The sequence below is a fragment of the Crocuta crocuta genome, unplaced genomic scaffold, assembly GCF_008692635.1.
Source record: "Crocuta crocuta isolate KB4526 unplaced genomic scaffold, BGI_CrCroc_1.0 scaffold174, whole genome shotgun sequence".
Taxonomy (NCBI): Eukaryota; Metazoa; Chordata; class Mammalia; order Carnivora; family Hyaenidae; genus Crocuta; species Crocuta crocuta.
Window position 1 is genome coordinate 4491373 of NW_027530330.1, and position 25848 is coordinate 4517220.

General features: G+C 36.2%; 1 protein-coding gene across 2 annotated transcripts in view; it reads right to left on the bottom strand.

Moving 5' to 3' along the window:
* Window positions 1-25848, bottom strand: part of LOC144232810 (multidrug resistance-associated protein 1-like) — an 83490-nt gene that overhangs the window by 1245 nt on the left and 56397 nt on the right. For both annotated transcript variants that reach the window (XM_077765655.1, XM_077765656.1), the window contains 11 exons: window positions 23625-23685; window positions 22955-23174; window positions 15935-16089; window positions 15337-15492; window positions 11915-12114; window positions 11054-11180; window positions 9632-9733; window positions 5859-6002; window positions 2782-2940; window positions 1302-1468; window positions 160-354 (listed from right to left, as the gene is read on the bottom strand). In XM_077765655.1, the coding sequence (XP_077621781.1) occupies window positions 160-354; window positions 1302-1468; window positions 2782-2940; window positions 5859-6002; window positions 9632-9733; window positions 11054-11180; window positions 11915-12114; window positions 15337-15492; window positions 15935-16089; window positions 22955-23174; window positions 23625-23685 (1686 nt within the window). The remainder of the gene's footprint in view (window positions 1-159; window positions 355-1301; window positions 1469-2781; window positions 2941-5858; window positions 6003-9631; window positions 9734-11053; window positions 11181-11914; window positions 12115-15336; window positions 15493-15934; window positions 16090-22954; window positions 23175-23624; window positions 23686-25848) is intronic.

Genomic DNA, 25848 nt, shown 5'->3' on the forward strand with positions numbered 1-25848 from the left:
AATATTCTGTTAGGATTAACATATTCTTCTAATTGTTTTAGAAAACAATTGTTTTCAGCACAGATAAGATTATTAATGGCATTCAGTATGTTGAGTATATTTAGTGACTAACCCTGTAGAGATAAATAGATACGTTTTATTTCTGAAAACAAAGCATACCTATCAGAATCAAGGATAGAATGCAATCTGTGAGCAATTGTCAGGATGGTACAATCAGAAAACTCCTTCCTGACTGTGGTCTGCACCAGGTTATCAGTCTCAAAATCGATGGAGGCTGTTGCCTCATCCAAGATGAGAATTTTTGTTTTTCGGAGCAAAGCACGAGCAAGACAGACAAGCTGCCGTTGTCCAACGCTGTTAAAAAAATAGTAAAATAATTTCTACAGTGGACTTTATGGCTACACACTTCCTGTTCTTTAATTCTGATCATATTACAATTCATTCTCTTTCTAAGCCACACATTCATTTATTCAAGACATATTTATTTTGCCAAAAGAGACAAAAATCTCAATGTGGAGTTTATATTCCTGTGGGTAGACAGAAAAAATAGACATGATAAATGAGTAAAATGCATAGTAATAAGAATTTCAAACACACAGAAAGGGAGGGTATAGAGTGTGGGCCTGGGGTGGACATTAGATAGGCCTGCCAAAGAAATCCTCAGTGGATTGAGGAAGTTGCCTTTTATCTTGAGACCCTTAGGAAGGGGAGAGTGAGCCATGCAGATTTCCAGTGGAAACTTATTCCTGGCAAAGGGAACAGAAGATGTAAAATCCCTGAGGCAGCCAAGGGCTGGCCTGGCATGTTCAAGAAACAGCAAGGAGGCCAATGTGGCAGAAACAGAGAAAGGTAGGGAGAGGCTGAGTCATGCAGTAAAGGGCTTGAGGGAATCTAGTTCTCTTTCCTTACGTCTCTGATCATGTGAAAGGGACTATCATTGGGCATCAAACAGCCAGGAAGAAAAAAGGAGCCCCTTACAACATTTTTTAGCAAGAAAGCTATTTGAGTAGGAGTCTTTACAAAAGAAGAGTCAATTAAATTAAAAGAAGTACTTTTCATACTGTATTGTTCTTTTTTCCTCCGTTTCTTCCCTTCGCCAGCATTCCTGTGCCAGTAGCTACCATTTTATCCCTTGTCCCTCTTCCCTAGAGGGAATCGGCAATAGTGTGCTTTGAATAGACCAAAGGAGGTCTTTGGTGACTCAGAATCGAGAATCGATTTGTCTTTGAGGCATTAAACTCAAAGTTTCTAACGAGCCTTGGAATGAATAACCTGACCAGGCTTTGTTCTTAGCAGCTTACCTGAGGTTCTCACCGCCCTCTGAAATCTCATGCAGCAGCTTCCTGGGAAGGGACTGCACAAACTCTTTTAAGTGACACAGTTCTAGCACCTCCCACAGCTGGCTATCAGAATACTTGTCTAGGGGATCCAGGTTCATCTGAAGGGTTCCAGAAAATAAAACAGGATCCTAGAGAATAAAATCATCACCAGTAACCTCACTGTCACATGGTGCACAGATACATTAAAAAAATCAGACTCAGAAAATAAATAAGGAAAAAGCAAAAAAGGATCAGACCTAAATAATTACAAAATTCATTTTATATTGAAAGCAAAAGCAAAAGAGAATCAGAATAAGCTATAAGTGAGATTAAATCATTATCAATTTCCTGATCGTCTTTTTCCTTAACAATGTCAATACTAACCCTAATAATAATGATGATGATGACAGCTGCCATTTGGTCAGAGACATAAGATAACATAGAACAGAATAAATGCAAACTATAGTATGGACACAATATTATCAATCAGCATACCAACCCAGAAAAATGGAAGTCAATATTCCCATTTTACAGGCGGTGACCTGGAGGTTCCAAAGAGCTCTTGTCCAAATTGTCCAAAGACACAGAAGGTAAGTGGTTGAGTAGAATTCAAATAGGACCAGTCCATGCTCTTTCCAATTTACCAACATGCCTGGTGAAACTGTATTATACTACACTTGTATTTATTTTTAAGACAGGAATGACTAATATCTCTTTTCTTCATTAAATTTTTTCTCTGCAAGAATTCCATCCAAATTTGCTTTTGAAGTAAATTCATGAATACAAGCATATGTCTAAATAATATGACAAAGAGATTATAATATTCTAAGATATTTTTAGGAGGTAATACAAAGATATCTCATAAATGCTCAGCTTAAATCTCTCAAACTCAACTGAGTAAGTCATCTTTGACTACACAGGCATATTCTTGAGCCAATTTGCATACTTGTTAATGATCAAGTTCCTTTGATGCCAGAGATAGAAAAATCAAAGGACCTGAAAAATGATCTAACTGAATTATTGTTCTTTTCATCTTTTAAAATGTTTTTAAATTTCAAATCAAAAGAGGCAAAATTCTACACTCACTCTACCAACTAAGCAAGAGCTCTTGTAATTTTTTTCTTCCAAAAAACACCAATGCATGTTTCAGTCTGATCCACTTCATCCAAATTTTATTTGCATTTACTATTATGAAGGAACCTTTAAAGCAATGTACCAGTTTTCAAATAGATAAATGCATTTAGGAAAAATACTTTAGGGTAAGAGTGTTTAGTAGGATCCAGTTATGTAGTGATTTTTCATAACACATTTAAAATGCAGAAACCAACTATTTAAAAAAATAAAATAAAATGCTCTAGCTTTGAAAATGAATTTACATGCTTGGAAGGAACATATTAAAAAAAAAAAAAAAGAAGCTCACTTAGAAGGTGTTAATAAAGTCTACTAACAAAACAGTCTTTACCTGTGGAATAATATTAAGTTTGCCCCGAAGGTCATGAAGTCCGATAGTTGATATGTCGATTCCATCAATAATAATTTTGCCTCCTGATCTTTCCACAATTCTAAATAGGCAATTTGAAAGTGTTGATTTGCCTGCTCCAGTCCGTCCCACAATTCCAATCTGTAATGAAATGATCATGAACAGTTTGCACTGTGCTTTCTGTAAGGGACTGGGGCCTTTGCACTGACAAAAGATACACTGGATGTCAGGTCAGTGGGATTTAACTTTGCCAACTGGAATAGCCCTGACTGGCATGGAATATGTAATGTGAATTTGGAAAGATCAGTCTTTACCCAGACACTCAATGCTCACAGGAAAGGCTCAGGTTAAAATGTGTATTTTCTCTACTTTTTAGTAATTTCATAACCACATAGCCAGAGCTTGCCAGCAGCCGCCCGTGGGGCAGGCCACCCCTGACCTATCCTGGGACTGGCTATTAACAGTGTGGCCAAAGACAACTCCAATAATGGCATGGTTTTCTTGGAACTTTCAAAGCAAGGCTTCTCTATTCTCCCCCCCCTCCCCAAATAAAACAAACAAAGGGGACAAGAACCCTTTGCCAGAAGGATAGAAAATCCAAAGGAATGTTTGCAAATTCCCTTGGTGTATCGAAACAGCTACTGCGTTAAAACTATAGAAGGTGGCCACAGCTAACATCTGAGGATCTTGGATTCCTGGACAAAATAATCACCTTGTCATAAATAGCAAGTGATTGCATATATTCCTTCGATCATGAAGACTAAAACAATCCCTTCTGGGTGTTGATTTGTACCTTGGTGCTAATGGGAACATAAGGCAGAAAAAACATTAAGGAGGTTGGTTTGCCCTCATAAAAGATCTTAAATCTGACACACTATGCCAGAAAAATCAGGAATCTGTTAAATTAATTGGCATAATCAAAATTCCACAATGATTTCACTTGTTCCAAAGACATTTTTTGTCCTTGATATTACTGCAGTGGACCTGGTTTAGAAATACAGAAAAAGAGATGTTTGGGGCTACAAAAGCCAGATCTGTAGAAGGAAAAATGTGATATTGCTGTTAATTTTTTGTTAATTCTTTTTTTACTTTTGTAAAATCTTTCTGTCTAGGGAAATAAGGTGTTTTTATAAAACATTTTCAAAAATGTGGGAAAAACTATAGAAGTAGAAATTACTTATAATCCTATCACCTGAAGAGAACCACTATTTATGGTTTACAACTATTCCAGGATATTTGCTAATGTGTTTACCTGTTTGCTTTTTTAAAACAGAAAACTGATATACTATCAACAGTTTTGTATATTGTTTTTATTAACCAGATTACATCTCAAGTATTTTCCCATCTCACTAGTAATCCTGGAAAACATGTCATTGACTATACAGATATTCTTTCCTATGAATTTACTGTATTTTAGGGAACTTAATTTTATTGTCTTATTATCACTCTTTACTTAACAGAGGAAGAAAAATAACAGTATACTACTACTGTGTATACATACAAATGAAATAAAATTAGTATGTAGAAGAGAAATCTGCACTTCCATATTTATATTCCCAATAGCCAAGATAAGGAAACAACCAAAGTGTCCACTAAAGAATGGATAAAGAAAATGTATATGTATGTACACACACACACACACACATACACACACACACAAACGGATACTATTCAGCCAATAAAAAGGAAGGAAATCCCGACATTTACAGCAACATAGATGAAGCTGGTGGACATTATGCTAAGGAGAATAAGATATACAGATTAAGACAAATACTGAACAATCTTCCTTATATGTGGAATCTAAAAGTCAAATTAATACTACCACAGAGTAAATGGTGGATACCAGGGACTGAGGAGTGGGCTAAAGGGGAAGATGTTGGTCAAAGGGCATAAACTTTCAGATGAATAAGAAGAACGTATTCTGGGGATGTAAAGTACAGTGAACTAACTGTAGTTAATAGTACTGTATTGCATACTTGAAATTTGCTAAAATAGTAGATCTTAGGTGTTCCTACCACATCTAAAAAATTTTTAAAACAAAAACAGAAAACCTTGTAATTATGTGAGGTGATGGATGTGTTAATTAATTTGATTGTGGTAATCATTTCACTATATATATGTGTGTGTGTGTATCACATTGTACACCTTAAATATATACATTATTTACTTATTAATTATAACTCAGTAAAGCTGAAAAATAAAGTATACTAAAATCATGTTTCATGATATAGTATGCACAATTTTAAAATACCTTTTTAAAATTTTTTATCATTTACTAATTTTTGAGAGACAGAGGTAGAACACGAGCAGGAGAGGGGCAGAAAGAAAGGGAGACACAGAATCTGAATCAGGCTGTCAGCACAGAGCCTGACGCAGGGCTCAAACCCACAAACCATGAGATCATGACCTGAGCTGAAGTCGGATACTTAACCTACTGAACCTCCCAGGCACCCCTAAAAATACCTTTTTAAAATTTTATTTATTTATTTGGAGAAAGACAAAAAGAGCATGAGTGGGGGAGGGGCAGGGAGAGAAAGAATCCGAGGCAGGCTTCACAAGGCCAGTGCAAATCCTGATGCGAGGCTTAAACTCACAAAACTGTGAGATTATGACCTGAGCTGAAATCAAGAGTAGGATGCTTAGCCAACTGAGCCACCCAGGTGCCCCTAGAAATACCTTTTTTAAAAGACGAAATTTTATTCTATATACTATTCTATATACTATATACTATTCTATATATTCTATATATATAAAACCTGTTAGAAATTGTAGCTGAGACGAGGACAGTTTGGCATTCACTCATCACCCAGATACTGAGTATTTACTATGCTAGTCAGCGCTTTAGTTGCTGGAGATTCAGCAGTGAGCAAAACAGACACAAATTCTTGCCCTTACAGAGCATACAGCCTGCTGGGAAGGGACAGAGGAAACAGTTAATACCTTTATATGAAATTTGAACAAAAGACTATCTTCTACTCAATACCATATTAACCTTTGACCTTAACAACAAATGTTTTCAGATAAAAAGGAGAGTGAAACTTATAAAATATATATGGTACCTTCTCTTCTCCATGAGTCTGGAAACTGATATCTTGTAATGCTAAACCAAGATCATCTCGGTATCGAGCTTGAAAATTAATAAATTCCACTATCCCTTTATTGGGCCATTGTGCCGGAGGCCTTGTAGACATTATCCAGGGTGCCTTCAAACAAAGAAATATTACAATAACTACAATAAAAATACCTTTCCCTCTAAAAAATAACTATCATGCGTAAAAACAAAAGTGATGGAAAACATTTGTGGATATTATGATCTAAAAATAGTTTTAAATATTACCAGCATAAAATTTCTCATCTAGTTACAAGAAAGCTTAGGAATATTTAACAGTAACAAGTCTTCCCATCTCCTATCCAGTTATTAAGGAGAGTCTTTTAGAGGTGCCTGGGTGGCGCAGTCGGTTAAGCACCCGACTTTGGTTCAGGTCATGATCTCACGATTGGTGGGTTCAAGCTCTGTGTCTGGCTCTGTGCTGACAGTAAGCTCAGAGCCTGGAACCTGTTTTAGATTCTGTATCTCCCTCTCTCTCTGACCCTCCCCTGCTCATGCTGTCTCTCTCTCTCAGAAGTAAATAAAAACCATTTAAAGTTTTTTAAAAAGAAGAGTCTTCTAAAAACCCTACAAAGGAGCTGAAGGTAACCTATTAGAAATTGTAGCAGAGACGAGGACAGTTTGGCATTCACTCAGCACCCAGATACTGAGTATTTACTATGCTAGTCAGTGCTTTAGTTGCTGGAGATTCAGCAGTGAGCAAAACAGACACAAATTCTTGCCCTTACAGAGCATACAGCCTGCTGGGAAGGGACAGAGGAATAATATAGCATATGTAAAATGTTAAATAGTGATCAAGCTTTGGAAGATGGGAGATAGGCAAGGTTAGCGGTGGTGGAGTGATTTTAAGTGGGGAAGGCTGGGAAAGGCTTGGTTGGATATTATATGGGAACCAGATATTTGGATATGGGTTGAAGTACTTTCCAGGAGGGCACCTCACAACACGTGCTGAGGTCCTGAGACAGGGGCCTGCCTGGGATGTTGGGGGAACAGCAGGAAGCAGAAGAGGGTAGGAGAGTGTGGTGTCTGGGCAGCAAGGTGAAAAGTTTTCACGAGAGTGAGTGATGGCCAGTGTCAGATGATGGATCAGGTCAAGTGAGGCCTGAAAGGAAACCACTGGTGATCTCCAAGGGCAGGTTCAGTGAAGTGGTGAAATTTAAAGCCTGTTTGGAATGAGTCCAAAGTAGAATGAGAGAAGTATAGGCTATTCCAAAGAATTCTGCTGTAAAAAAGTGCAGAGAAAGGAGGCTACAGAGAGATAAATAGAATTATCTGGACAGTTTACTTCTCGCATGTCAACAGTTTTTATAACTTGAGTTATCAAATTATATAAAGATTATTTTTTAATGTTTCTTTACTTATTTTGAGAGAGAAAGAGTGCACGTGAATGGGGGAAGGAGCAGAGAGAGAGAGAGAGAGAGAGAGAGAATCCCAAGCAGGCTCCACACTGACAGTGGCGGACAAGGCTTGAAACCAGGAACTGTGAGATCATGACCTGAGCCAAAACCAAGAGCTGGATACTTAATGGACTGAGCCACCCAAGTACTTCACATAAAGATGATTTTTTTTTCCATTGTGTTGGTGTGGGTATTTTATGTGTGTATACATACACATTTTATTGTTTTTTTACAATATGAAAAGTATATTACAATTTTATACATATAAACAAAAAGTTTACATACAAAAATATATATACAAAAACTTAGAAAATACAGAAAACAATAAAATGGTCATCACATGGCAATAGGCTGAGCAAACTGAACACTGATAATTGGAGGTTGTGAAGGTAGATTAATCTTCCATGAAATATGGGTAAAAAAGGAAGTTAAGACCCGAGGATGAATCTAGAGGAAGAATCAAAGTTCAGGTAGGAGTGGGAGGATGCACATATTAAATTTTTTTAAGTTTATTTATTTTGAGAGAGAAAGAGAGGCACGGAGGGGCAGAGAGAGAGAGAGAATCCCAAGCAGGTCCCTCGTCAGCTCCAAGCCCGATGTGGGGTTTGAACTCTCCAACTGTGAGATCATGACCTGAGCCAAAATCAAGAGTCCAGTTGCTTAACCTACTGAGCCACCCAGGCCTTCTGGGCTGTCAATAATATTTAAACATATTTGTAAGTTGAGAGGCAAGGGAGTCAGGGAATTGATATGTAGGAATTAAAGGAAGTGGTTAATGAAGCAACATCTGAGAGAAAACATGAACAGGTATTACCAAAAATACAAGTAGAAGCTCCAGTTTTCTATTTGGAGGACGGACACCTTTTCCTGAGAGTTATGAGCAAAAGAGGAACATTTCATGAAGATTTTGATACCTTTATAGGTGGACTGAAGAAGATACAGAAACTCAAGTCAACTGTAACACCTGCCTTGTTAATTCACAGAACTGGGAGGCAGAAGTAAATCAGATTATTAAAATACAATGAAAACTCAAATATCATACTCTGTCAATAGTCTAATTCTACTTTTTAAAAAAATTTTAAATGTTTATTTTTGAGAGAGAAAGAGATATAACATGAGTGGGGAAGGGTCAGAGAGAGAGGGAGACACAGAATCTGAAGCAGGCTCCAGGCTCTGAGCTGTCAGCACAGAGCTCCATGTGGGGCTTGAATCCACGAATCGCGAGATCATGACCTGAGCTAAAGCTGGATGCTTAACGGACTGAGCCATCCAGGTGCCCCTTTAAAAAAAATTTTTTTAAATGTTCATTTATTTTTGAGAAGGAGAGGCAGAGTGTTATTCTTCTACTTTTGTTAAGTTTATTTATTTATTTTTGAGAGAGTGGAGGAGAAAGAAAGAGAGAAAGAGAGAGAGAGAGAGAGGAAGAGAGAATCCATAGCAGGCTCTACACCACCAGTACAGAGCCTAATACTGGGCTCAAACTCAGGAACCTTGAGATCATAAGAGTCGGGCACTTAACTGACTGAGCCATCCAGGTACCCCTAATTCTTCTCTATTCTAAATTATAACTAATTAAAGGAAACAAAGCAGACTGATTTATTCTCCTCCTCTTTCCCATGCACAAAGAAGCTAATGATGAGAAAACAGAACAGAAGATATAAGCAATAAAGATATAATTTAAAAACTGCAGACTATTTATGAGATGACTATATTAAGACACCTTTCTCAACATAAAATCCTCACAAAGTTATAATCTTAGGTTGAATATTTTACTCTACATTGGTAGAGGACAAATCATTGTGCCTTCTAAAAACAGGTAATCATATTTCATTCTTATAACATAACTGAAATAGGGATGTATCTTACAATTTATGTACTATCCTAATTCAGTCAACTGTGGTCTTTTCTTCTATTTTTGTGATACATAAAATAATAGTGTATTTCACAATGTGCTGTGGTTTTAATTTCATTGAAATGCTGAATATTAAAACATGAATTTGGAAAAGCAAGTTTTGTTTAAAATTTATTTTCTTTATTTTTTAAACATTTATTTATTTTTGAAACAGAGAGAGAGAGTGAGCGGGGGAGGATCAGAGAGAGAGGGAGACACAGATCCAAAGCAGATTCCAGGCTCTGAGCTGTCAGCACAGAGCCTGACACGGGACTCAAACCCACAAACTGCAAGATCATGACCTGGGCTGAAGTTGGACGCTTAACTGACTGAGCTACCCAGGTGCCCCCAAATTTATCTTCTTAAATATCACTTCAAATTGCATTACAATATCTTAATCCTGCATCTATTTATTGGTTATTTAGAAATGCTTACCTCTTTACTTATATTTTCATATTCACAAACTCTTTCAATGGAAACTGCATTGGTTTCAATTTCACAAGCTTTCCTTACCCAAAAATTCAGAGATTGGGTAATCTGGAGGGAAAAACCCAAGACCCAAGAGCTTAATGACTGGTTCTTTAGTCTTTTACATAATATGAATAATACTTTATAAAGTTTTACTTTTCATAGTTTTCATATACTTTTACCTTTTCTGATTATTTAACAACTTTAGAAGTAAATATACTTATATATTTGCACACAAGTGTTTCTGCAAGTATGTTAAACTGATTAAATAATGTTTTTTTGTTTTTGGCAGAAGACAGAATGAATATAGTTCAACAGGTATTGAAGGAGTTCACACTTGGTGTAAGGAATGATGGATACCAAGACTGATGGGCTATGCCTCAAGAAATGTACATCCCAAGTGAGAAAAAAGTTGTGCACGATGTTACCTTTGGCAGAATTCACTGGAAGCAGGATTCTCCTAACTCTTGACCACTCTTGTCTCTCTCTTTTTTTTTTTTAACTATACTTTCTTCTCACCCTACCCACAAATATAGGTGGCAATTCAAGCCTAATTCTGAATGTCAAAAAAAACTCTTGTCAATTCAATTTTTCCTTAAGTTTGGTGTCAAGTCATTTGATGGCCAACCTGACTTGAACTAATATTGGGTTCTTTAAAGTTTTTATTTAACCCACTTAAACATTCACATATTTTACTCCAGAACAAGTAGTTTGATTATGGGATTCTGCCCTTGACCTTGACTATAGTATGTGTCATTATTTCCTTTCTACAAGACTAAGTTCTGAATTCTGAAATGCAACTGGCCTTAATTAAGCATCTTGGATAAGGAATGAAGGGCAAGTACCCAAATCATCTAGACTTATCCTCTAACAATGTGTAATTATACTAAGTAATTTAAGAAATATTCCGTTTTACAAAGAGGGCATGAACACACTCATAACACTAGCGCTTTTCAGTGTAATATAAAATAGGGCTTATTAGGAAAAAACATAAGCAAAGAAGCAGCAGACCGTGTATTCTCCCGAGTTTGCATTATCCTTGGTTAGACTGGGCGAACTGGATTGGCAGGCCAAAATGGAGAGAGGCCCTACCCTTGTTACATTCTATAAATCCATAAAGATAGGAGAGCAGGAAACTTCTGGGTAACCATGTAAAGCAGGAGTTTCCTGGTCTTTAACACTCAGCCTGTTCTTTCTGTGAGCTGACTCAGAATTGCTGAGCCTGTTTCCTGCTAGTAGCAGCAGAGGAAGAAATGAGCCTCAGGGTAATCCAGATTTGTCTCTCATTATTTAGTTAATACGATCTGTAATTCAGACAGGCAAAGGAGAGGAGAGTTTAATTAACTGGATTATAAACATATCATATACCACAAAATCATTATTACTTACATTTAGGGCATAGGATATAGACAAGCCAACTATTGCTGAATCTACCGAATTGCCAGCCAGCACAGCAAGCAGTGCAGCAAAAAATACCATTAAGTTGCCAAGGAATTCAAGTCTAACAGACAGCCACCTGTGATAATGGAAAATATTCTTCAACCGAGATGCAAAAGTTTTGTTGCACTTGGTCTGAACTCTCCTCTGGGAAATGGAAATGTAAACATCAATAGCTTCTTCCTTTTATTCTTCACTTACTTAGATTTCAGTCAAAATGGGACTGTTGCAGTGATGATACATTAAAGGATTCCTCTGCATAAAAACACACTTTACTTTTGCTGAACTTTGCTTTAAAACTTAATCAGAATTAAAAAGAGAACACCAGCTAAAACGATGCATCATATTTTAAAATCCTATTGGAAAATCAATCACCTTTATGAATACATATTCTTTTTTCTACGGTAAAATCAGTCTCCAAAAGTTAAAATGTGTCCAGCTATTATTTAATATTTCATTTCCCTTTTATGTGCAATGATATTATAAAGTATTGTTTGCTAATAGGATATATTCTACAAATACAGAATATAACAGAGCCATACCTTTAGTAATTCCAATAGCATCCTATATGACCTTCAAAAAATATGGGATATTATTTTCATGCAAGATAGCATGTACTTTTATATGAATATAAATTGATACATTTCAACTTAAATGTGTGTTAAATATTAGAAACAGCTAAGGCTTTCTTCTTTTTCTTTTTTTAATAATTTCATGAAATGCCATTACAAAACATTCTTTCTGTTTAGAAGTCAGTGCACAAGACATCTAAAAAGAGACTGGTCTTGAGGTAGGTCTATTGATGTCACTTACCTGTTTGAAATTACATTATTGTAGAAACAGACCAAGTTCTCATTCACCACCTCTTTGTTTTGCTGGATAAACCTCTGTTCATGTCCAAATGCCCGGATAGTGGACACCCCTGATAAAGTCTCACTAAAGTGGGAAATGATAGGAGAGCGAGACGCTCCTGCCAACCGTCGGATCTGCCGAGAGCTTGCCACGTAGTATCTCTAACCAGAAAACAGAAAGAGGCAGTTGGAAAGATGTAGCAGAAATTGCCTTAAGAGTTTGAAAATGGCAAGACACTGAGTGACCCCCAAAAAGTGAGGTTCAAGTTCAACCTCCAGTACCTGTGAGTGTGGCTTTATTTGGAAATAGAATCTTTGCAGATGTCATTAAGGATCTCTAAATGAGATCATCCTGGATTTAGGGTAGACCCTAAGTCCAGTGCTGAGTGTCCTTATAAGAGACAGAAAAGGAGAGGACAAAGACCTAGGGAGAAAGCCATGTGAGGATGAGACTGGAATAATGTGCGCATAAGCCAAGGAAAATGCCAAGCATTGTTGACAGCCACCAGAAGCCAAGAGAGAAGCATGAAACCAATCTCCCTCAAAGGCTCCAGAAGGAACCAACCCTATGTGCACCTTGATTTTGGACTGTTGGCCTCCAGAACTGTGAAAAAATAACATTTCTGTTGTTTTAAGCTACCAAATGTGTTACAGGAGCCCTAACGAATACATCCTTGGCACAGTAAAAAGCCCAGATTCTGGAGAGCATAGCTAGAACAGAGGTGGGCAAAGTTCCACTTTGATCATCCTTTCAACCAACCATTACTTAGTACCTACTATGTCCCATGTTGGAAATGTGACCAGGGAGTTAACCCATTAAGTGAAGGAAGTCAATCAAGTGTTCAGACAATACTATTTTTGTTCCTAAATATAATTATGAATATATATATATTTGGTCTACACCTCCACCCCACCCCAGTGCAGCCACAAGTATAACTGGCTACTTCCCCTCCAACTTGGTTGAGAATAATTGGGATGAACAAGACAAGTGCTGGAGGGAGCGTGTCCTGAGTTAACTGCACCATCATTCACCAGCCCCGGGTAATTGTAACACACTGGAAATGAAAATTGAGAACTACCACATCTTGCAATTTTTTTCAAGAAAATCTTTGGACCTGGAGTTTTATATATATTCACTGATTATCAAATGTCTTCATTTTGCTAAAAACACTGAGCAGGCTAAGCAAAAACATATCTGAAACTACATATGGCCTGTCGACTTGCAGTCTACCAGCTCTGCTCTGTGCTAAGTGCCCTGGAGAACTCAGAGGATTATGGCATTCTGGAATTGCAAGGGGACTTAAGAGACTGTCATAAAGAAATTTTCAGGGAATTTCAATGAATTGCAAAAGCCCTGGAGTCCTTCAGGATACAAATCTCTCCAGAATATTTCATTTAAGAACTATTGATATAGATCAATGCTTCTCACACTTTAGTAAAAATCACCTTTAGTAAAAAGGTTTGTTAAAACACAGACTGTGGGGGGTGCCTGGATGGCTCAGTTGGTTAAGCGTCAGACTTCGGCTCAGGTCATGATCTCACGGTTCATGGGTTTGAGCACTGCGTTGGGCTCTGGGCTGACAACCAGCTCAGAGCCTGGAGCCTGCTTCAGATTCTGTGTCTCCCTCTCTCTCTGACCCTCCCCTGCTCACGCTGCCTCTCTCTCTCTCTCTCATCTCAGAAATAAATAAAACATTAAAAAAATTAAGAAAAACACAGACTGTGGGCCTCGCCCTGATATATTCTTTATTTCCTCCCAGTTTTATTAGAATGTGATTACCAAATAAAATTATATACATATTTATTAACATGTGATTTTTTTAAAAAAAGTGGTACAACCAGAGATTCGGATTCAGTAGGTCTGGGGTATGGCCCATAGGTCCAGTGACCATTCTTTGAGTAGCACTGCTATAAAACAAACCTCCGGTTTTATAGGGAGAAGCAATGAAGCCTAGGAAGGGAAGTGATGTGCCAAACATAAGAGTCAGGAAAGTAACTAGAATTTGAGGCTCCTGAATTCACATTCAGGGCTCATCCCATACAGTGTTCCCTAACAAGATGTGGTTTCTAGACTCATGTCCACTTCTGGTCACCCTGTTATAGTTTACCAACCACAAGACTATCACATAAATGTTCATTTTTGATATGAGGCATTTTTTTTTTTTTAAGCAGATACAACTGATTCTCAAAACCATCCCTCATGTTCTAGATTTGTAGATTTGTTTCTTTTAGCTCTAAGATGTAGTTGTCTTCCCTGGAGGACTTACAATTTCACTGGGGAGACAATTTGTGTCTAAAAATAGCCTATAATACTAGCAGTATAATAAACCCATAATACCTGAATGAGTCTGATCTCTTTGCACTATTTTGGTAGAGAATACTTCATTTGCACAGAAAATGAAACATGACCTAGGCCATGAAAGGTAAGTAAGATCCAGTCAGTCAGAGAAAATAGGGAAAAAACATAGGAAGAAGGATGTATAATAATCGCATAGGTGTAGAAATGAGAAAATGATTAACATTCTGGTTTGGGCAGATTAAACTCTAATATGTATTTTAAAACTTGGGTTTTGGGAAAGCATTGAACTATAATAACTGCATCTGTTTATGTAAACAGCCTCAAAATACTTTCATATTTAAATCAAATATGTGTTAAGACATCTCATTAAAAAAATAAACTTCATTTTACCCTATAGCCTTACAGTGACATAATTTTAGAATGAAGTTGACCACATTGTAACTGGAATATAAAGATATATATCATGAGAGATCTCTTTAGATCTTCTAGGAGTACTTTGCTGATATCAGGGAGAACAGGACAAAAAAGCAGTATCTGTTTGTCTTTTGGATTTACAAGCAAATTAACTTTCTGCTAAAATGCAAAGACCATATAGATTTTGTGGTGACCATAAAAATGCACAGCTCAGTTCACCTGTTGCAGGGAGAACATCTACTACTCTATTAGCATGGAGGCCATGTTTCCCACAGGTTGTTTACAGGCAATGACAGTGCATGGCAGGGGTGCTAACACAGGCCCATTTTGGGGACACATGGAATACTTCAATGGGTGACATTGGTTGTAGACTTCCCATCCATTCGATGAATCTTTATGGAAATGTCCTGTAATCCAAGATTTTCCCCACCCAATCCTCTTTACTCCCTCACAGGAATCAGACCGGCATTGCTGTCTGAGGGCTCACAGCCTTCTCTGGCTCCCTTTCCTTTATCTTTTGCAGGCATTCCCCAGTAACACCCTACTATATGGAATCCTTTCTTGGAATCTCCATTTTGGAGAACTTGAACTAACAGGCAATTTAAGTGGCTCTGAATCTGTAACTGACTGTGACTTCTGTTATTAATACACATAAAAGTTCATGTACTTACCTGTATAATGAAATAGAGGAAAGCCAAGGGAATAACCCCCAGAATGAAGAGTGGTAAAGCTCCTACAATGACCAAAATGGTTCCAATAACATCCAGTGTACAATTCACCCAGGTCCGTAAGTAATAATGGAAACGCATATCAATTATAAACATGTCCTAAAAAAATTGGTATCAGGTCACTATATTTTTAACTTTTCACGGTTTAAAATGAGATGAAGAAATATATCATTCAATGTAAAAATAAAAAAAAATAAAAACCTGGATGTGACAAGATGATGATTAAATAAGTCTAACTACATGGTCTTTGCCCTTCCCAATCTACCCCCAAGTAGTTTCCCCCAGTGGTCAGGTGTAATTGTTAAGAGGGTGTTCTTCCAGAAATTTTCAAGGGTTATTTTGATTATATGTGTAAGATGTGATGCTGCTATACATCAATTATAAATGTCCCAAGAATGAGAAGTAAAATAACAAGGAAATGTATACAAAACATAATCCCATCTCTCGAGGGTGATTTTTTTTTAACAAATGCTATTGCAAGATATTAAATATGGTTCATCATTTTTAGGTATGCTATTCAATAAGGTATGGCTCTACTTACCTTGGTGAACCGATTGATGATCTGGCCTATAGGATTCATTTCAAAATACTGGAGTGGGAGGTGTAACACATTATCCAATAGCTGAGCATACAAAGTTCGAGAGGCAGCCAGGGATCCCTTAGTGAGTACATAGGCTCCAGAACAGACAAAGAGACCTAAAATTGTTACAAATACCAAATTATTATCAAGGACATGTTAACCTCTTTAAATAATTTTATATTTTAATGCTCAAAGGTTGTTTATCATAGCATTTTTAAAATGGAAAACTCAAGAAGCAAACTTAACAATGTGTAATTGTGGATCAAACTAAGTATAAATTTATATGGTTCACTGATAATGAATACAGACAGTCTGATGGGTTGCAATCCTATCAAAAAAGAACTCTCCTTATTCATAGGCATAGATTCTAGAGGAATGCACAAAACGTAACAGATCAACCAGGTTAACAGAATTCTAAGCACCTATTTGTGATGTCTCATGGGACAATATGGTAGTCATTGGTGCTGCTAGCCAAATAATTTTAGTTCTCCTAGCTTCTAGTCCATGGTAGAGTTGTTCTTCCTGGCCTCCTTGATGTATGGGACCATATTAAGAGTTCTGAAGAACAAGTTGAAGGAGAAACAACACATAATACCAGGTTAAGTAATTGCTGGTACCAGAAACTGCTAAAGTTTATTCCTTGGAGAGTGCCTGCTAACATTTATAATGGTGGTTGGACTGCTTCTTCAACTTGGGTCCAAGAACAAGTGTAGTCCTTTACCTGAACCACAATGAACACTTTCTTTTTTTTTTTTTTTTTTTTTTTGGTCTATTAAGCTCCTGAGATTTGGTTGGAGGAAGTGTTGTTCTTGCAACAACTGAAAAAGCAGACATATATAATAAACATCTAGCTTTATCTATTGACTATTATTAGCTGCATTTGACAAAGTATGACAAGAAAGAGACATGCTCATAAAAAGAGCTATCCATGTGGGAGAGGAAATGAAAGGACAAAGAGTTCTCTCAGATCGGAGAACTGATAGGGCTAAAAGAAGACATGGTATGTTACAGTGATTGGTCAAGGATGGATATGTGATTCAAATTGTTTCAAGGAATATCATTTCATGGATTTCTATGGAAGGAAGTTCTTTGAAAGAGAACATTTCCATCACCACGTGAAGCCTGAGAATTAAGCCAATGAGGACAACAAGTAGAGTTGATAAAGAATAGTGGACACTTCATCTAAGCATGGGGATGGAGTGTGTATAATGACCTATGTCTGGACTTTTCAGTTTGGGGAGTCAATAAATTCCCATATTACTTGTGCTAGTTTGCTCTCAGTCAAAGGGGATACACAATTGCTCCACTGCTCTCTAATATAAAAAATTTGCTAACAAAAGTGTGATGCCAGCATAATTCTTATTCCCTTATAAGTATGTTTAAATGAAACAAAAGATAGTTAACACTGATCATCTTAAATTATTTTTGCTAATTCCTTTATATTTTAAATAATATCACATGCTGCTGTTAAGTGATTTCTTAGCCTTAAATATTTTCTTTTTTTTTCTACCTCACTTCCCCATACGTCCTTCGTTTTCTTTCAAAAACAGGTTATCACCCTCTTTCCTCGAATAAATATTCAATATTTATATTACCACCAAACATACATTATGCATGAAGTTCACTAAATTTATTATGGTTGTGCCACTCTTTTTTCATATTCTTAGTTTTCTATGCAACACGCACTAATTTATTCCCAAATACTTCAAGAGTCAGCAAATCTCTTCTGAATATATTCAAACTCATCAGATATTCTATTATTTCTTTATTCTATTATTTAGCCCCCTCCTCTTTTGCAGCATCATCTACTCTTTTGGAACCCTCTTTCTCTCCACTCTAAACTTGAATGGTTGCAAGATCAGAACACTTGCATTCTTCACTTATGGGAAATGCTAAATATTATGAATCTGATCATTTTCACCTGAATTTACTGAAACACTTATATGAATGTTGGACTTCCTGAATTATGCCTTTAATTTTCTTATTTATCATTTTCCATTTATATTTTTTATGTTGTACTCCTGGGATAATGTCTTCTAATATATCTTCTCCATTTGTACAATCTCTTTAAATTCTTTAAATGTTTCAAGTATATTTTGTCTAAGATTGAACTTATTTCAGCACATTTTTGCACTGGCTTTGTGGATATACTATTTTGAATCTCTGAAGATACTAATTTGACATTTAAGCTTCTATTTCAAAAAGGATTGTTTCATTGCTGAATGTCATTGTTTTATTTGTTAGCTCTTATTTATACTGTTGGTTTGATTAAAATGCAAAACCATCCATCATTATCAGTTTAAACATATGAAATAAACACATGGTTAATGAATAGAGGTAACTGATATGGCTTCCTTCTGCTATTCCACACATTAATTTCCTCCAACATTTTTTTTTGTTTGTTGTTGTTCTCTGAATGGAAGAGATTGCTTCAAATTCTACAAAAGTGGGTAGGTGTGACACAGAATCTGGAATACTGGAATCTAGACATGTAGGCTAAAGCTTCTCCAAAAGCCATTTAAGGAGAATTTCTTCTATGTATATCACACACACTAGAAAACCTCATTTCGTCTTTAGATGTCAGCTTTCTAGTTTTCATTGTATTACTACAATAAGGTTGCTGTGCACATTGGTGATGGTGGTGGGTGTTGTAGGAGAGGCCAATGGGAAGAGAACAATGGTCTGGTGAATTATTGGGATTATTTCCATGTAATTCAAGTCTACTCTCTACCCATGACCATGAGTTTATTGTTTCTCCACAGCTCAAATGAACAACTCCCTCTTCTGTTACAGCTTCCCCCATATTTACAGGTTCTTCTACCTTAATTATCTATCAGTATAACTGCTTATGTAAAAATTTATCACTCTGAAATCTTCTGAGGTCTTTCCTTTTATATTTATTCATTATCATTTCAGTGGAATTTTGTGAGGTAAGTAAAAAAGATGATCTACTCACTCATGTTAAACTAGAATCAGCAGTGTACTGTAAACATTGCTTTGGGGACGTCTGGATGGCTCAGCCAGTGGAGCGTCCGACTCTTGATTTCAGCTCAGGTCATGATCCCAGGGTCATGAGATGAAGCCCCAGTTAGGTTCCATGCTGGGCATGGAACCTGCTTGGGATTCTCTCTCTCAATCTCTTCTCTCTCTCTCTCTCTCTCTCTCTCTCTCCCCCACTATAATTTCATATTGTATGGGAGAAAGGAAGTTCCTAACAACGAGGCATAAAACACAATAGATACAAGATGTTCAGAATGTCCTAGAGATTCTAGGCAAATAGCTGGGACCCAGGGAAAAAAATGTTCAGAACTATGTCTTAGAAAACAATGTAAGATTTTTATTTTTGTTATAAAATATATATCTAACATTATGCTTTGAATTCTACTTTATTTTGAATGTTAACACTTACATAATTCATAAGAGGCCTGCGGTATTAACATATGACAATGCTGTTTATGCTTTCACTCCTCCCACCCTCCTGCCGGCTTTTTAATTTTGTGAGTTTGATGATGTCAGGGAATACAGACTGCTCTTGATTGGACAAAATTCCATAAGATGTAGCTATGGTCTACTGAAAAAACCAGAAATTATGCATTTTCATTTCTTAGGTTCACCCTACTTAGAGATGACTTATAATTGCATCTAATAATAAATCTTCAGAAAATTTTAATTTTTAATGCAAAAAATTAAAAAAATAAGAAAAAATAGAGAAGATTCATATTTTAATGACTGAAGACCACTTTAGACAAAACACAAAACAGGAAAAAATCTTTTAATAAAGCTGTGCATAATCTATTGCCTTTGTTACAAAATATTTCCTATGTCTATTGGTAGTTAATTAAAAATAAGACAGTCTCTTCAACAAATGGTCTGGGAAAACTAGAAGCAACATGCCAAGGGATGAAACTGAATCATTTACTTACACCATACACAAAAATAAATCAAAATGAATGAGAGACCTAAATGTGAGACAGGAAACCATCAACATCCTACAGAACACAGGTAGTAATCCCTTTGATATAAGCCATAGCAACTTCTTACTAGATATGTCTCCTGAGGCAAGGGAAACAAAAGCAAAAATAAAATATTGGTATTATATCAAAATAAAAAAAATCTGCACAGTGAAGGAAACAATCAACAAAATGAAAAGACAACCTATGGAATTGGGGAAGATATTTGCAAATGACATATCTGATAAAGGATTAGTACCTAAAAATTATTTAAAAAATATAAAATTCACCTGCCAGAATGGTTAAAGTCAACAATACAAGAAACAACAGGTGTTGGTGAGGATGTGGAGAAAGGGGGATCCCCTTGCACTGTTGGGAATGCAAACAGGTGCAGCCACCCTGGAAAGCAGTATGAAGGTTCCTCAAAAAGTTAAGAAGAAAACTGCCCTGTGATCCAGCAACTGCACTACCAGGTATTTATGCAAATAATGCAAAAGTACTAATTCAAAGCGATATAAGCATCCCAATGTTTATGGCAGCATTATCTGCAATAGACAAATTATGGAAAGAGCCCAAATGTTAATTCACTGATGAGTGGATAAAAATGTTGTGGTGTGTACACACACACATACACACACACAATGGAATATTTCTCAGCCATAAAAAAAGATGAAATCTTGCTATTTGCAATGATGTGGATGAAGCAAAGAATGTTATGCTAAGGGAAGTAAGTCAGTCAGAGAAAGACAAATGTCATATAATTTCACTCATATGTGGACTTTAAGAAACAAAACAGATAAATATAGGGGGGAAACAAAAAGAGAAGCAAACCAGGAAAAAGACTCTTAATTGTTGAGAATAAACTGAGGGTTACTGGAGGGGTGGGGGGAATGTGTTAAATGGGTGATGGGGATTAAGAAGGGCACTTATTGTGAAGAGCACTGGGTGTTGTATGTAAGTGATGAATCACTAACTTCTACACCTGAAACTAATGTTAGACTGTATGTTAATTAAGTAGAATTTAAATAAAAAATTAAACAATTCTCATTTTACAATGATAAAATTGTGAATACTAAACCTGCATACCTTGTCTAGTATAGGAAATGATATTTGCTCACTTAAAATATTCTTCAAGGTATACTGAATTTCCCCAAAAGTTTTAACAGGAGCTCCTGGATTGGTATGGGTTTAACTCTCATACATACACGTGACAGACACAGATATAGAGATATTCGTATATATGAATCTTCTTTGGTGCGTAGCATTCTAGACCACTATAACCATTCTTTCCTCAATGAATTGTAAACTACAAGCCAATAAACTTGCCTCTTACTGATTCAAAAGCAAACACACTGTATCTTTCATACTATAGCTAATCTTTATATATCATTTTAGTCATTCACATAATATCTCTTTCCCCCATAAATTTTGTTAACAGGATGAGAAAATAAACATAAATCTCTCTTATAATATTTGCTTACTTTTTGATAGAGATACTATTAGCAATATTCTGGCCACACAATAAAGATGGAAAAGGGCCAAAGAAGCAAAGCTCTAAGTTTCATATTTTTTATTTTATCTTTATTTTCTTTTACCAAATGCATGTACCTCTCTTTGTGTTTTCCCTTATGAATATCCTTAGATAGCACTACTTGCATGTATTATTTTCTAATTTGAATTTGCTATCATTCTCCTTCAAGGTGCCTTACTTTCTTTTCATAAACACATACAAAATGTCTGTATTTTAAAAAAATCTTCACTTTATGTCTACTGTACTTTTGAATATCCTTTTGTTTTCTCTTTCAAATCACCCAACTTCTTTGAAGGACAATATGTATCTTCTCCTTAATCCTCAGTTATTCAACTACCTACAATCTGTATTCTTTTCCCACCTCTTTCTCGATTATGCATCTTTAACTACAATCATGGGTCTTTTCTCAATTTTCCTTCTCCTTAACATTTCTACAGCATTTCAGAACCATCGAAAAGATTTTTGAAGGACTTTTTTTTTTTTTTTTTAGCTTTTGTTACATCACACTTTGCACTTGGAAAGGAGTATATCATAGTATAGAATTTTCCAAAATACAATCTGTGGAAAACAAATTGCTCAAGGTGTTAATGGATAACACAAAGAAAATAATTTTTTCCCATGGTCAAATGGATTTGAGAAACATTGATTTAAATATAATTAAATGAGTCAATTTATTGAAGAATATCTCAAAATTTTTAGCAAAAGGAAAGAAAAAGGATTTCAGATGCATAGAAAAATATAGTTCTGCTTTGCAGACCTATTAGAGTACAGAATCCTATATTTGTGGGGCATCTCTATTGCTTCATGTAAAACTCTTTCAGAAATGTCAATTTAGTGGTTAAGAACACAGTTTGGGGAATCAGGTAGACATGAATTCAAATCTTGGCTCTGAAACTTTCTACCTGTAGGACTCTGTGCACAATATTCATTCTGTTTATTGTTAAATAATGGCTAACACTGTACTCTTGGTATACACTCAACATTTTTCTATAAGCTTTACACATAATGTCTATTTTAATCACTGGAACAATGTTTAGGTAGAGATTATCTATTTTGTATAAATGATAAAACTAAAAATTTAAGTAACATGCCCAAGTTTAAGGAATCTCTTCATTATAATGTATGTTAAATGAATTAATGAATTAGTTTAAGCACATATAGGGAGTAGCCATGTAGACAAGACTTTTGAGTCCTGAATGACTTAGCATATGAGCCTCAGTTTCCTCATGCAAATTAGGGATAATAACACCTTTCTAAATAATTTTTTGTGAAGATTAAATGAGACAAACACATTATTTAGTGTGGCCATATAGCTGACACACATAAGTTTTGGTATACTTTCTCAAATACAGGGAATTAAAAACATATGTATTTAAATTATTTCAAAATATGTGTAAATTATGGCACAGATTTCATTTGAAATAAAACGATGCCCTATGCTTATATTAGAATAGGTCAGAAAGAGTAAAGAGAAGCAGCTAGACTTCTTTTTTTTTTTACCTTGCATTAATCCCAATAATCCGTAGATGTTAAATTTATTGCTTCTTATTTGCTTCCATTCTGTGAACTCATTCATGTGTTTTGCTTCTTTTGCCCAGGCACTCAGCCAGAGATTCTGTCCAATGCCTACCAAGTTCTGCCCTATGTAAGTGGCCACACTCAGCCACACCCAGAGCCAGCCAAAGGCTTGGAGGTACTTCAGAATGATTGTGAACTTCACCTAAAAGCAAAATTGATATAAAATTAGGTTACTGAACTGGAAAATCAGACAAGGTAGATTTAAATCCTACTTGACATTTCCTAAGGTTTGTTATCTTAGTCAGGTTCCTAACCCCTGTAATTCTGAGATTACTCATCTATAACTTGGCATAGTAACAGTAGCCACCTTATAAGTTACATGTAAAGAGCTGGCATAGTCCAGAGCACTTAAAAATAAATATTCAAATAATATTAGTTACTATCATTAGTAAACAAGAATATATATCACTAAGTAGCATGTAATCCTAATTAAACAACACTATAATATTCAACAGTTCCATTTAATGTATTTTTTCAAATTATCATATAGCAAACCTCCTCAAATTCAATGAAAAATATGCATTTATTAATAACACAATGTAATCTTTTATATAATTTAATAACAAATAACAATTATTATTCTGGTACTTACCCCACCAATAGGGATCTTTTCTTTTTTCATTGAGAATTGTTTTCCTTGAGCGAATGAGGGCCTGATAAAGCAAGACAATATACATTTTGTAGGTTTAAGATCAACCAAGCATTTTTTTTTAAGTTATACATTCTCAACTGTTTTGCTGCATATTCCTCTGCTTTGATGATAGCATTGTTCCTTTAACCTCTTCAAATGGAGATAGTTTATTCTCTGATATCGCATATATTTTAAAGCCAGGACATTAAGTCTGATTGTTCCTTTTATAGATAATTATCCTTTAAACCTGAGCTAACCCTAGGTTACTTAAGCTAATGCCACGTGGCTGTACCATAATCCATTTTTTCATCTACTTGCCTCCTGGCCCGCCAATCAAAATTGACATCAGGCTCACCACCCCACTTTATTCAGCCACCATCCCGGGTGATGTCATAGCTTACGGAGACAGCTCATTAAACTCAATCTGTTTTCAACTTCATAGCCACCATACACCTAGGGTCCGTCATCTGCATTCCACTTTGACTATCAACTGTCAGGTCCTTAAGCCATGAGTCTTATAATCTGAACCTAACACACCCTGGAAAACTCAACTCTAAACATTTCAATCTCTGGCCATCACCTCTTATATTCCAAATTGTGCATTAAATTACTCTCACTACATTTTTATTCCATCTAGACTCCAGTTCCTGAATCCAGCTTTCTATCATTCTTGCTTTCTAGGATGACCAATGATTCTGGTTTCCCCAGATATTCTTGGTTTCAGCATTAACTGTCCCACCTTCCAGGATACTCTCAGTCGCAGGCAAACCTATTATCTTGCTCTGGTCCCTTTGATATCCAGCCTGTACTCCGTGATTACTATATCATCCAAACAATGGAAATATTCTGAACTCTCAAGCTCTGCTTTCTTTCCATTAAACCTTCATGTTATAACTCACATGTCAGTCTTCATCACACTTGCTTCAAAAGATCATACAGCTGTATAAATTGGTTCCACCGTGAATTAACATCTTTTCTCCACCTGGGCTCTTAATAGTGCCTAGAAATTCTTAAATGACTCTCAAAAGGGGCCTCACATCTTACTTGATGGAGAAAGTAAAGGCAAGACAGGAAAGTCAGTCACTAAATCTCTACATTTATCTTCATCTCTACATAGCCTTTTCTAATTCTCTCCTAGAGCAAAGGAAATTCTCTCTTCATATCCAAGAATAGCCAGATGATCTGAATCCCAGTCTGTCCCATTTACTCAAAACACTTTTATTTTTTAATGATTATTTATTTATTTTGGGAGAGAGAGAGAGAGAATGAATATGAGCAGGGAAAGGGCAGAGATGAAGAGAGAGACAGAGACAGAGACAGAGAGACAGAGAGAGAACCCCAAGCAGAGGCTACACTCAGCATGAAGCCTGACACAGGGCTCCATCTCACAGTGAGATCACAGCTTAAACTGAAAGCAAGTTGGGTGCCTAATCAACTGAGCCAGCCAGGTGCTCTAAAACATTTATTTATAGTGTTTCCACACTTTCCTATTAATGAGTCACTTGATGCTTGTTAAAAATACAGATTATAAGATTCTTCTCTACAAACTCACCTTTCAAATAAATGATCCAAGGGATTTGCCTCTTAAGGGAAATCTAAGAAACCCAGAATTGTTCACAATCTTTTCTAATCTTCATTTTCTTCCTCCCTTCTCCTGACTCCTTCCCATCAGCCTATGGAGAATAACATTCTTATCTTTTTTTAAATGTTTACTTATATTTGAGAGACAGAGACAGAGTGCAAATGGGGCAGGGGCCAAGAGAGTAGGAGACACAGAATCCAAAGTAGGCTCCAGGCTCTGAGCTGTCAGCACAAGCCCGATGACCTGAGCTGAAGTCAGATGCTTAACTAAGTGAGCCACCCAGGCACCTCACATTCTTCTTACCTTAAAACCAATACCATTGCCACAAAAATGATTCTCTCAATGCCACAGCCCTTTTCACTTTCCTAGTTCTTGACTTTCTTTTATAGCCACACATTTTTCCACCAAACCACCTTTCCTCCTTGAACTATCTGGTACCTGGCTGAAAGTGTTTCCATCAACATCTTAAAGAAATAAGAAAAATACATATTGTTGTATTCATGGAATACTTTAAAAATCATTTCATTCAAATGCTCCATAACATTTATCATCACTGACCACTCCCTTGTTTAAGGAACATTTCCCTTTACTTCCCTACCACCA